This window comes from Pomacea canaliculata, linkage group LG5 (genome assembly GCF_003073045.1).
Source record: "Pomacea canaliculata isolate SZHN2017 linkage group LG5, ASM307304v1, whole genome shotgun sequence".
NCBI lineage: Eukaryota > Metazoa > Mollusca > Gastropoda > Architaenioglossa > Ampullariidae > Pomacea > Pomacea canaliculata.
The window spans coordinates 33,277,079-33,290,791 of record NC_037594.1 but is presented as its reverse complement, the minus strand read 5'-3'; the positions used below and the strand labels follow the sequence as shown (position 1 = coordinate 33,290,791).

Sequence of the window (13,713 nt, the reverse complement as noted above, 5' to 3'; positions counted from 1 at the left end):
AACTTGTTAGTGTTTTCTCGTGAGAAATTCAGTCATGATTAGTAAATGTGCAACACTAAGAAATTTTAATTTTTCTGAAAAACTTATTTTATTTGGAGTACAGGACAACATTTGTACGGACAAAGTGTTAGACCTAATTATCTTGTTAGCAAAATATTACATTTATGTATGCAAATGGAAAAACGATATACCCTCTATACATGCCTTTTTAAAGATTGTAAAATACAGATATAATATAGAAAGACAGTATTTAAGGTCATAAATTAGACCTATTTCAAGTTATGTGGAAACCATATCAAAAATTATTAATATAAGCACAATTAGTGGAAGCTGGAAAATTCTCACTAGTTCTACCTTTCACTCCTTCTCCACATCTTTCCTCTCTGCTCTTTTCCCCCCTTCTATACTGAATGAATGTGTCTTGAGAATGAAAATGGACGTGTAATAATCAATGTGATAAATGTCATATATTTATATTGTACTTATTAATAAAAACAAGTAATCATAACATATTGCATTATAGAAAGGTTTTCTCATATAAAGACATTAGGAAGAGATAAAACTTAAAAATCTGAAAACTAGAAGGCAATTACTATTAACAGCACGAAGGATAAACACACACACACATGTGCATAAACGTGTTTGGCAGATTGTGCTTTGTTACAGATCCTCATGAGGAGTTATATAACATGTGACTGGGAACAGAGCGGCTCATAAATGTTCATAAAACTTTAGATTTTTGTCTTCAATCACACGCCCCTCCTGTAACAAAAACAATACAAATAATATTTAAAAAGCTTCCACAGACAAATTATATAAAAGAGATTACCTAGGAAATGCCAAAACAATGAGACTGGCAACATGCCCTGACAAAAACTAAAGGTAACTAGAACTTACACACACACAACCTCACTAGCACACTTTTAAAAATAAACATGTAAACTATAATGCTGACAAAACAGCAAAATGGCTGGAATTAGTCTGAATAAAATATTGCATAAAGTAATATTTGATTTGGAGAGCTATAAACCAACGAAATTTCTCTCTCTCACACACACACACACAACACACACACTCATCAAACGACTACTTTAAGCGTACAAATATCAAATAGCATTGTAATACCTCAAAACTGTCTTTTTCAAATCTTTTGCACGTCTGTAAAATGCCCTCCATACTGTGAAATGTTGTTCCGGTCTCTGCTATTAGCGGTAGTGTATAAATTTTATGCCTGTCCTTCACAGGTAGGACTGACTCTATTTGACCTTCAGTAGCCCGTGGTAGAGACGTCGATGTGTCTACATGTTTAGAAATTTCATTTTTTGTTTGCTGGGTCGCTCTCTTGCCGGCATCTCTTTTACTTCTTTTAAGCGCCTTAAAGTAAGAAATAACAGAGTGCCATGGTTATAGGTATTACCGCCGTGACTACTGTCTTTTCTGATCCTGATTACGCCAAGTCAGCAGAGACAAGACAAACGTCCGTTGTAAAGGATTGGTAATGACAGAAATTTAAATTACAAAAATACTAAAACGATTATAGAAAATTAGAATGTAGAATCAACATTTACCAAATAAATGCATCTAATAGGAAGCAGTAAGTGAAATAAAAGCACGGCAACAAAATTTAAACTACGTATCCTCACCCTCAAAAGACACACATATATATATATAAAACATTAAAAAATAATTTTAATGTTTGCTGTGAAGCACCAAAGACTAAAGAATCTTAAAAGATATTGAATGAAATTGTCTACTTACAGTTAAGGTGAATCTTTCCCCTAAGACAAATTTTTCTGCACACACACACACACACAAACACAATCATTAAGATCGGAAAAAAAAAACATTGCTGAGGTTGAGAGTGAATAATAATAATAATGAAGATTTATGCAGCGCTTTAATTTCTGATGATTTATTCAGAATGCTATACAGAAATGATATATAGATGGAATCACTAGCAACCGTGCACCCATATTCGCATATATAGAAACGCACAGTTCTATAACATACCTACACAAAGAGTGAGTGAGAGACAGAGAGGGTGTTGGGAAAGAACTTCCTGCTCATGTAGAACTCAGACGAGCGGCGATCGAAGGTCATGATCATTTTCAGTATAGTGATCCGGTGTACAGATTGTTATCCGCGAACTGAACGGATTGTAACTGTTACCCGCTTTAATGGTTTAACGGATTCTGCTTTCATTTACTTCTCTGTCTGCAGACATGCCTCTGATCTACAGGTGACGTGTGTGCGTGTTTGTGCGCGCGCAAAACAGACGCCTCGACGATGGACAAAAACCAAACCAGTTCCTGTATCATACATATCCACCATGTCTCAAAAATAAACCCCAACTAATACCAGACCGAATACAAAACACTCATAAACAATACCTGTGTCTAGCAGCTGAAGGACTACAACCTTCACATCGCTTTGCTGAGGACATGTGCATACATTTTTTATTAACACTGTTAGAGGACTATCTCCTCAAAATTGTCAAACTTTGCTGCAAACCAAAGCACTTCCCCATTCGTGCGCCATAAACCACAGTACAAGAGGGTTTGTGCAATATAAATCAAAGTGCACCATCGGCCGCGAAAAACTATTACATGTATGTACTAGAACTATCGAATGAGGATCATTTGATGATGATGATGATGTAGTTTTGTAGCGCGCTAGTATCCACATCACAAAGATGCGCTCAATGCGCGGTGATCCCAGCAGCCACCAAACTGCAGGTCAAATGAAAACTTCAAAAAAGTTTAAACAAGTGAGTCTTCAGATTTTTCTTGAAAGATCCAATACTATCAGACTCCTTGGTCGAGAGGGGAAGCGAGTTCCACAAAAGCGGGGCTACATTGGAGAAGGATCTGAAACCCGCAGTCTTCTTATTAGCATTCCCTGACTGAACACTCGGTCGTTCAAGTCTGAAGTGTGCTGCTGAACGAAGGTTCCGCTGGGGTTGGTAACAGCGAATGAGTTCTTGTAGATAGACAGGTGCAAGGTTGTGAAGACAGCCATAGGTTAAGGTTAACAATTTGTGCTCAATTCGCTTCTCCACAGGAAGCCAATGTAGGTCGCGAAGTACAGGAGTAATATGGTCAGTTGTTTTCTTTCCTGCAACTATCCTCGCAGCCGTATTCTGCACTCGCTGTAGCCTCGACAACTCTCATTATTTCAATCCCTGTTAATTACTCGTTGATAGGGCTACAAGTTTTTTTCAATGTATGGCTTTCCTCAAGACACAATAGTTTGTTTTGCTTCTCTGGACTAGGTACCGCGACTTATGGATAAACAGGACTGTGCAAGCTTTGTTCGGTAATATTTTATATTCTATTTTCTAGCTAACTAGGAGACTGAAAATCAGCGCAATAGTGCAAGACGGGGATACCAAAACCTAGTTGCCGTGGAAAACAATTTTTTCTATTTGACAAATAAGTAGCAACAAAATAACTCGATTTATCAATATTTTCAAATCACCCCCTGTAATCTCATTTTTAAAACAAAAACCACATTTATAAATATAGATAAAAGAAGCTGGCCTATAGCAACTAAAGACTGCAAGATATTCCATGATAAGATCCACTTTATTGCAACAATGAGTATATTCTAGCTCAGACTTGTAAATGCTTATTAATTACCTTAAAAACAGGAAGTTTTAAAAGGAAAGCATTACATGTGATTTTTTTTTTTCTCTAACTTAAAAGTCTGCAATAGAGCATAAAGTTTTTTAAGCAATTCTTTAGCCCAGTTCTAGATACGGCTTCCCAAAATAGTCCCCTCAGGATGCAACCACCGCGAACAAAACAGTCAGCACAATAATCTCATTAATGTCTCTGGGTGCGCTTAATTAATATACAATCGCAATTTATCGATTACTGTAGCCTTGACAACGTATGTTTTTCTCTTACATTTGTGAAGTTACGCTTCTGAGCCCTTCATATGCATGAGGACGTTTTTAAGCTTGCATCTTGAAAACGGAAGAGGGTTTTGTTCCCTGACATTTCTAAATTCAATCTAGTCAATAAAGTAATTGTACTTTGGTATGCTTTTAAAGACTTGCATCTTCTTCAAGTTATCGGTGTGGGTGTGTAACGGCACTGATATTTTTGTTCAAATCGACAAGAGCCGGATTCCATCAGAAGGTGATCAAAGTGTTATGGTGACAGAGGCCTATGAAGAGTCTTATTTCGGCAGTGGTGGGGGATGAAGGATAAAATCTCCGGAAAAAATGGAATCGATGGGTAGCTGGGGACTTGGGCAGGAGAGATTTCGCATTGGAAAACGGAGGTCACGGAGGACATGACAGCGGTCAAGCGAGCGCCGATCTAAGAGTCTATGCAATCCAGCAGCGATGGGCTCGTTCCATCTCAGTGGAGGTGATTGTTTGGCTCGGATACGGCCTGCAGAATAGCTTTCATTCAGAGCAGTTTTCTTGTCGGAGAGATAGTTGCTTGAAATTACGGAATGGTTGCATGTCGAAAACATTGGTTAGCGCTTCGACAAAACGTTGACCTTTGAACTGCAGCATCCTGCAGAATGCAAGACTATCCGGGGGTAGTTAGCGTGTCTGTCGAAAGAAACAAAGTTAGGAGGAAAATTAATGACACAAATGCGTTTTGTCACTTTTCTAAGTTCAACTGGAACCAAGTTTAAGAGCTAAATATTGAAACAGTAGGTAAAACGCACTGTTAAGAACTGCCAAGTGTTCATGCTCTGGTTTTCAAAGTTTTCAGGGTTGCGTGAGCTGTAGCATGCGGTTCACGGCACCCTGGCTGCCCAAAATGTGGCAAATTACGATAATCAAACTTATTGAATAATTTTTGTCATGAAAGAGTGGGGGTAGGGCTGTAGTGTGGGTTTGCACATCTGTTTTACTCTAGAAATGACGTCATTTACGCGGGTGCAGGTGGGAGCCTAGGCTCGTGGTGGCTGTGAGGCGTGATTGGTTGTGGTGTGTCAGGTGGCATGACTGGAACGGAACGGAGTTGGGACAGAAAGATCTAGAGAGGCAGTCTGAGCGTTTTGGACTGAAAAAGAAAGATCTGGACGACAAGCTGGGCTTTGCGCTAAAACCTCTGGGGAGAAGACATCAGTGATTTTCACATCTCAAGTCTTCGTTTGCACTTGTCCTTCCATCAAGCTTCGGGCGAAAGAACCACTGAGAGAAAAGGACATCACCCTAGGAGATGAATTAAGCCACACAGTCGTACCTGTGCGTACGGAAGAGCAACTTCGTCCGACCTGATGACAACGTAACTGATCAGACGCTCTGGGCACCGGGATGGGCACTGCCTTCCAGTCGAAGATCGTCAGGGCTACTGGCGACCGTTCGAGGTGCATCTTCTTTGTACTTCTCTCGTCGCGAACCGGTCAACAGGAGACCGAAGTCTTATAACAATATTTCTTCAGCGGCGCGACGAGAGACTTCTCCATTCTACATTAGCCATTGGACAGTACATGTACAAGTGACAGTTGTGCGTGGGTGTCCTGCAGGGACTAAAACTCCACACAGCAAAGTCTTGAACACAGCTAAGTGGCGTATGAATGAGGAGTGCACGGGGAGAGTGTATGAGCAGTATTGTGTATATGCCAGTTAAGGTTAGATCTAGCTCTCTAGTTATCTGGACACATTAGACGTAGGGGAAACAATTAGGTAAACGGGACGGTGTAGACCAGTGGTTCTCAAAGTGTGGTCCGCGGACCACTAGTGGGCATAAGTCAGGTGGTCCGCGGCTGACAATCGTCATATGTCAGCAAAGTGATGTTTAAAGTGATGCATTCCTCGCATTAACGTTTTAATTACAAATAACGAGGTAGGTAGTTTTATATCAACTTATTACTATACTACTTTTACAAAAGGACATTAAGTTTTAAATTAAAATAAAATAAATGCGGCAATTTAAAATTTGAAATTCATAGTACAGAGTGATTTTTAGGCCTTGGTGGTCCGCCATAGTTTTTACTTAAGTAAAGTGGTCCGCGGTCCGAAAAACTTTGAGAACCACTGGTCTAGACAACGATCAATTGTTCATACTTTGTAACCGTAACATTTTCTGGTTTGTATGAACTTCTGGTAAATTATAATAACCTTTTTAACATACTAAATTGCCTCGAGTTGTCTTTTCATTGGGGTGACGCATGCTGGGGGCTCGTAAATCTTAGTATACAGCGTAAATTAGCAATTTAGTATAAGCGCATGCAGTGAAATGTCGACATGATTTGGTGGGGTATCGACGATGCGTTAGACCGAGCGTCAGATATCATTTTTTTTTTTTTCTTTAGGCCCTTCGCCCCTCCTGGGGCATAGGCCATCGACGACAGTCTTAACTGTTGTCGATGTTTTGGTAGCAAGGATTTGTTTTTACGGGGTGGGGGTGCTGGCACCACGCCCAACCCTCCTCCTTTTTCAGCCGGGCTTGGGACCGTCCTTGGGGGAGGGCAGCCAGCTCTGTAAACAGATGTCACGTGCAGAGAAAGAACAGCATGCCCGAGACGAGAAATGAACTCAGGGCAGCCAACCTTCACTGTATTGGTGACAGGCGCTAACATCGCTAACTGTTGCGCCACCGGGCCGCCTGTCAGATATCATACCACCTACCAAATCAACGGACCCCGCCCCAGGTTTGCGACAATTTGTATAATTTGTTGTTTTGGTGTTTTTTTTCTTCCTCTATCAACACTTTTCTCTGTCGCTTAGAATAGCGTTGCTGTTCCACGCCACCGACTGAAGTGCCCTCTTTTAGCAGATTTAACTTTATTTTTTGTTTGCAGTGTATTTTAAAGCAAAACTTTTAGATCAAGTTATCAACCAGGCTGCTATTAAGAGTGATTTTGTACAATTATATTTATATATATTCAGCAGCACCATCTAAAACCTATTTCCATTCTCGTTGAAGCTACCTCCCTTCCCTTAACCCTGACGAACGAGGAAAAGGTACCAGACAGCACCAGCATCTACTCGCATTCAGCTGGAAGAAAGTAATTTCAATTCAGTAACCAGTGACAGCCAATCTATAAAGACATCTGCTTCTCACTTGTTGAAACTGATGGCTATGTTATTAGAAACCCATCCCGCACGCCGCTGCTTTGCAGAGTGTAACTCACGATATTGACAGACCAATACTCCAGTAACATTCAAGTATAAACCTTGTAAACAAATCTACATAAGCATCTGCCTTATAGAAAAGTTACGTATATATTCAGTCAGATTGAACAACTGAGTCAATGAAGTCCTAAATATATTTACGTGAGAGGTGTTATATTTGTTACACTTGCTTATAAGTAAATTAGATTTATGGGCAACTTTGTTTCTCTGTGTACTGAGCCATAACAGTTATGGTTTATTGCAGACTGAGTGGGTGGAACCTAAGAAATGGAGGACAACTATCGTTTGTATGCATGCCACGTTAACGAGTTTCTGTACACTAAGCTGTAAATAACTGTCATAAACAGGCTACCTTCTTTTTTGTACAAATTTCTGTCTGTACATGTGAGAAGCATGGCGGTGACCGTACGACCTTTCAGCTTCTCATGCCCTTTGTGCGTGTTGCATACCAGCTCTGGGGTTACTTTCACCAAATACATGGTGTCCTCCTGCAGAGACAAGCATTCAAATGCGGACAGGACTGGCTCGTATTCCGACAGAGGAGAGAACCAACGGTGAAACAGGTCCTGGTGCACAAAAAATGCAATGCAATAGTGACTAAATCTGCATGTGTAGAGGGACGGTAGTCCGGCGTTGTTGTTAGTTTTGGCGGGGCCGACGTCTGCTCTTCTGTTTCGTGTCAGCTCTGCTCTTATACACCTCTCGGAAGGGTAAACTTTCCGATCCTCCTATATGGCCGGGGCCATTAGGAGTTTTAACACTAGCCAATCACTGCCGAGTATCATTTCTCGCCATGCCTCAGCAGGTCCTGCCAACAACAAACATCCACCGGACCCGCCAAAACTGACAAAAACGCCGAACTACCAGCCCTCTATACATGTTTTACACAATTCTAGCTAAATGCGGAAAAGCTATATTTAAGCGCTCCTTGGATCTACGGTGCCAGCAATTACCGCCGTAGGACAAAGTATTCCTTCAAACATAATCCAAGTCACAAAAACTACTGTGTATGTAGCAATAAATCGTCAATAACATGTAATTAATTGTGCTAATTGTTAAAAACTTCACTGGTTAATGCCTAAAAGCAAACAGAGGACACATTTTAAAGTAATTTCTAAGTATTATATATATATTTAGTATCATGTATTCATCTATATCTTTTGCCATATTGTCACCATTTGTTGTGCATATGAGATTACTATTGTATGATGTAAGTCTTACCTGATGTTATGGCTAAAAATACCTCCAGTGCTTATAGCCAATAAAATAAATGAATCAATGACGTTGCGCTACAAAAACAAGCCATCTGTTTAAAAGACTTTTAGGTGCCTTCCACACCCACCTTTCTCGATCCACCTGTGTAAATTTCTGTGTAGTATTTTATGACTGTTGAAGGAGGAAGCGAGGAGGGTGTTATGAAGAGGTCTTGAACGGCCGGGAAACTAGTAAACTTCGTTGGCCGAATAAATTGGTGGCTGTTTCTCGACTTGACCTCCATTGAATCTGCTGAATAAATGGACACTGGTGACATTCTCTCTGGTAAGTGAAGGCATTGCTTGCTTGAAATAGGAATACTTATTTCCTGCTTTACAGACGCCAACATGAGCGCCGAGACAATAATCATCTTTAACCCTCTTACCCTTGCCGAATTATATAATGTCTCTCATGCAGACGTGAAGATCGGTTAATTAAGAAGAGTAAACATTAAGCTTTCTGTTTCCTAAATAGATAATGTGTGGTCATATCGGTAAGTTCACTTGAAGCAACTCATGGATAAGATGGATAAGAAACTGCTGCTGCTGCTGCTGCTGGTTTTGGTGGTGGTGATGGTGGTGGTGGTGGTGCTGCTGCTGCTGCTGTCATATAGAGTGCAGCTCTCAAGCTCTCAAGACTATTCTTAAAGTTTCACTTTTTCTTACCAAACGCTCCAAATTGAAGGCAGGAGTCGAGATGGACCTTCTCCTGGTGGAGACTGAAGGGAACCGCTAGGAACGCTGGGATGACATCAGCTGCTGACTGTAGCCTCTGTATTTGACCCTCCAGCTTATCACAGCTGAAAATGTAAGGAAACGAGCAGAATGCTGCCTTCTTCATTTCGTAGACATTTCGTAAAGTAGAATTTTCTCTGTTTTAGTGTTTTCTCTGCTGTTATGCTTTGATGGGCCAGAAGAAAGAAAGGCGTTTGTGTGTGTGTGTGCGCGCGCGCGCGTTCGCGTACCTGTACATGTGCATGAGTATATCAGAAAGAGGATGTGTGTCTGCATGCATGTGTGTGCTAGTGTACAGGTATGTGTCCGGTTGTATATTATTTACTTTTAATGGCAAGTATACTTGTAAGGGGGAAATTTTATAACTACAGAGTGCTTTTCTGTCGGATATTAACCTGTTTTTAAAGGCGCCATGACTCTGCAGAAATTCTGTTTTGGACAAATTTTGCACCGCAGTAATCAGTTCATCAGACAAGTCACATGTTTGGGACAATATCTCCTCATAGTGAGCCTCCAGGTCTCTAAGGTCTTGCAAAGATTTCTGAACTTCCTGCAAGTTATGGCGACAGATAGTGAAAGTGTAGGACAAGGAAGCTCAAATACAATAACACATAATTTGATTTTGAATACATCCATGTCTTTGACTATCCATTGGTCATTTATGGAAAACTGTAAATATTAACCAAGATTTTCCTTAATTCTCATCTCGCAGAATATTCTTCTTGAAGCTTAGAGAATTTGTCGTTATTTTCTGAAAGTATCTATTTTTGAAGACCAGTTAAAACGTCTAGTCTTTAATGACAAGGCAAATCTCAGTGCAAGAGAATACCTACCAAAATATGTGTAGATAATCAGTTTGCTTTCACTGTAGTGTGAAGGTTGTACTTAACCTTTTTAGGTCGTTAGCAGGATAAGATGTTAGTCCTCACCTTTCTCGGTGGCCATCTCTCATTCTCGCTGCCTTAAATTTCCCCAATCCTCGATGGAGTCAGGTAACAATTTCTGACAGCTGAGTCCACAGACGAAATTTTGTTTCGCGAACCATCGCGCACACAAAGAAATCAAACTATGGATATCACATTTAGCGACAGATACGGATGATTAACAGATACAAGTTCTTCAACTGGTTATAACTATAACAAAATAAGAGTAGCCATGGGCAACACTGATATTTGTGTTGTTCACCTTTATCTATGCGTTTTTGTGGCTGTATCTCGAGAACGATACAGAGGAAGTGTGGGTATTTCCCAAGATATGGGGTAGGAGTATCTCGCACTGAGCTTTACCCAGTGATTTAAAAAAAATGCACTTCACCAGATATAACAAGCAAATGTCTGATTCTCACTCCATGAAGACTGACCTGCTCCATTCTGGCTAAAAGCTCTTGCTGACGGTCGAGAATGGTCTCAAGCAATGATGCAAACTCTTGCTTTATAAGCTCTTTGTACTGCAGCCACTTAAGCTGCAACAAGATTAAGTGGACGGTAAGCTTATCTCATAAATAAAGACCGGATAATCAGCAAACATTCTCTCTTCTCTCTCTCTCTCTCACACACACACAATGTAACAGATATGTGTTTATTATTTATTTCATCTTTCTCATTCATATCTAATCCATTTCATTCCATCTGATGTTCCATTTCCGATTTCAAATGAGTCTATTGTGCATCCAGTCTGTTTCTTATACAAGGGAACTAATCCCTCCTTGTCGCTTAAGGGGAAGAATCACATCCCTTGTCATTTCCTGTGCCAAGCTCAGCTGTACTTCGATGTGTAGATTATGAGCGTAGCAGAGCTTCCTGTTCGGTGCATTTAAACGTACTGTCACTAGTGTGTGACAAAGAGTTCTGTTAGAAGGAAATTGCATGCATGCTTGCACGCAAAGGCACATGCATGCACACACACTATATTCCCGCAATCTCCAGCGGTAATGAAAGACTGTGATTTACAATGTCATTACCTCAATATTCAGTGCTGTGCTTTGGATGTCACAAGTGTAGTAGCTCAACCTGGCTGTCTTACTGGTCAGATCATCTAGCTGCCCTAGCAGTTTTTCCTGCAATAAATACATTTATATGTCTTTCTGCCTTCCAAACAAAACAACTTTCTCAGTTTAAGGACAATAAAAATAATGATTTAATTTTTTAAAAGCTGATGAAACACTAGAGCATTTTGTCAAAACATGAAACTTCAGAATAATAAAATAGTTTACAATAGTAATTTTGTAACATATCTCTCATTTCACACTAAAGCAGTAAGACAACAAAAGAATGAAAGATTTTGGTGGCAATTCTTACTTATATTACATGGTGTCAATGCATGTCAATTGCTTGTTCTCTATGGTGACCATCTTGATTGAGATAACTAAGTCCAGACAATTTATTGTACAATTCTGTTTTCTGATGTATCTGGGGTGCTTAAAGATTAAATATGGTTTCAGTATGTTGAAACTAAAGGTAAAATCAAACATCTTTTTATCATTAAACTAACATTTCATGTCATCCAACTATTCATTCATATGTCATATTTTTCTGAGAATTCCATGATTAAATAATGTGCTCTTGTAGAATAAATTATGAAATTTATAATTATAGGATGAATGTAAATTAAAAAAGAAACTTTAATGTCTCACATGTTTGATACCCAGTGATTTAAGTACTGGAAGCCCTATAAAATCAAATATCATATTTTATTGATGCCAGACAAAAACTTTTTTATCACTACTTTTCTTATAGTCACTTTGATGCCCTGTATACAGCAAATATGTGAAATAATTGATTTATCTCATTTTAAAAAACACACATACCATACTCTTGCACACCTTTGTATGTATACATATATAAGAGAGAAAGTGGAGGGAGGGGAGTAGCTTTGCAGTAACTGTGTAACACCTGTCTAATAACAGGGATTCTTTTTCTTTTTTTCACTGCCCTCTCCACTATCATTTTGCATGATGTCATAGCATTTATTATTTAGGTTTGATAAGAAGTTTGTTGAGTTAAATACTCTTTGTTTATTTACTTTTATTTTACCATGTCACCTGTTTGACATATGCTAGCCTCTTGTCTTTTTTAAGTACTGTATGCTTTTTTAAAATCTTTATTTCTAAAAAAATTAAAGTTTCTGTTCTTTAACTAAAATATGTATAAGCATTAACTCTATAGTTTTTGCAGCAAATGCTTATTATTAAATATAATCTAACCAAAGTGTTCAGAACTTACACAGACATTCTCCCTCTGTTCTGCTAAGCAGTGGAACTCTCTTCCATATTACATTTGCCATCCAGACTTGAAGGCTACATTCAAACACTCTGTGAAAACATATTTTTTTCACAAACTACTATCCCTGAATTAGTATTCTTAACTACCTGGCAATACTGTCTGTCATGCCAACCATCATGTAACAACTCTTACAACTCTTACACTGCTTATAGTATCTACATCCTTTCATAGCTTTATCCCTTGCTTTACATTCTATACTCTTGTACCTCATCTTTATTTGCTCAGTGTCCCTATACATACCTCACTGTGCACTGGCTGTTATCTTTCATTTATCATTATCAGTCTGCACAGAAGGTTTAATCTGTCTTGGTGCTGGGTGTTAAAAGTTTACATTATTATTATAATATAACCATGTTAGTCCTAAGAAAACTTAAGTAATAAAAGATAATTTCTTTTGGAAAAAAATTATAAAGGTGTAATAATTTGAGATGTATGCATGTGTGATTTAAGTATATTTGACATATGTGCGGTGTAAAAGAGCTATAAGACAGACCGTACTCTAGCTTATTTAAGCATCCGAACAAATAGTTCAGCCTGCACCTGTCTTCAATCAAAGTATCACAAGATCCTACCGCAACACCTTCCTACCTTTTCCTGCACAACGTAATTCTTGAGACCAACAGTGTTGTGCAAGGAATGCAACTTCGCAGTGATATCACACTCATGACACAATCTGACGTTGCAGTCCCGGCAAAACGTGGTCAGTTTTTCGCCATCATTTGGGCAGAGCTCGAACTCCATCACATAACGGGCCACACCTTTGCTGAGACTGTGTTCCCCATTTCTGTTGAGTTTGCGATGGACGTTATCCACACAACGGTCACACAGGTTCACCAGACAGTCATCACAGTGATGGCTCGCCACATTTCCAAAGTCGCAAAGCTCACAAAGCATGTCCTCTGCCGCTAAGTTTTCAATTATATGTTTTTTCGAGGCCATTGAGACCTTATATGGGTCCTATCAGCTGGATGACCAACGCCTAGCCGTCCCTGCCCTTCCGCTTTCCGGCGAAATCAAAACCGAAAGTTACTGTCAACAATGAACAGAGTGATCTCCCTTATGCTGTAGCTAGGTAACGCGAGACACAAACATTGCTTATTGACATCCAAGTGTTTATGAATTTTGCGTAGACATGCAAGATCCTCACATGTACGTTAGTACGAAGAAGATAAAAAGGAAAATAATGTATAATTCATTCAGGTGGTGCTCGTTGTGTTATTGTCCGTAACTACGTACAGGCCTTAACCAGAGATATTTGTCTATACAGATCTCTGGTATTATGTTCAGAACCATTAAATCGACTCTCTTCTTTGGAGAATAGAGGTTTAAAAGTATAGTC

The 13,713-nt window shown here is 39.4% G+C and overlaps 1 protein-coding gene across 4 annotated transcripts; it reads right to left on the bottom strand.

Annotated features, from left to right (window-relative positions):
* Nucleotides 1–75: 75 nt before the first annotated feature.
* LOC112563700 (E3 ubiquitin-protein ligase TRIM9-like) lies at nucleotides 76–13,408 on the bottom strand. 4 transcript variants are annotated; one of them, XM_025237953.1, is made up of 10 exons: nucleotides 12,963–13,408; nucleotides 11,054–11,149; nucleotides 10,454–10,555; nucleotides 9,489–9,643; nucleotides 9,025–9,158; nucleotides 8,448–8,611; nucleotides 7,458–7,593; nucleotides 1,759–1,793; nucleotides 1,126–1,374; nucleotides 76–762 (listed from the first exon to the last, which is right to left on the bottom strand). In XM_025237953.1, exons 1-10 carry the CDS (start codon nucleotides 13,311–13,313, stop codon nucleotides 712–714), a joined length of 1,473 nt encoding a protein of 490 aa, XP_025093738.1. In that variant the 5' UTR covers nucleotides 13,314–13,408; the 3' UTR covers nucleotides 76–711. The 4 variants fall into 4 exon arrangements, with proteins under 4 accessions (XP_025093738.1, XP_025093736.1, XP_025093737.1 ...); XM_025237951.1 differs by having other exon boundaries at nucleotides 7,458–7,671; nucleotides 12,963–13,407; XM_025237952.1 differs by having other exon boundaries at nucleotides 7,458–7,671; nucleotides 8,448–8,608; nucleotides 12,963–13,407.
* Between the last annotated feature and the right edge of the window lie 305 nt (nucleotides 13,409–13,713).

Coding starts and splice junctions, on each gene's coding strand:
- LOC112563700 (XM_025237951.1), bottom strand. CDS start 13,313: ATGGCCTCGAAAAAACATATAATTGAAAACTTAGCGGCAGAGGACATG. Junction 9,159..9,488: donor CATGGCGCCTTTAAAAACAG/GTTAATATCCGA, acceptor TTACATTTTCAG/CTGTGATAAGCTGGAGGGTC. Junction 763..1,125: donor TTGAAAAAGACAGTTTTGAG/GTATTACAATGC, acceptor TTTTTGTTACAG/GAGGGGCGTGTGATTGAAGA.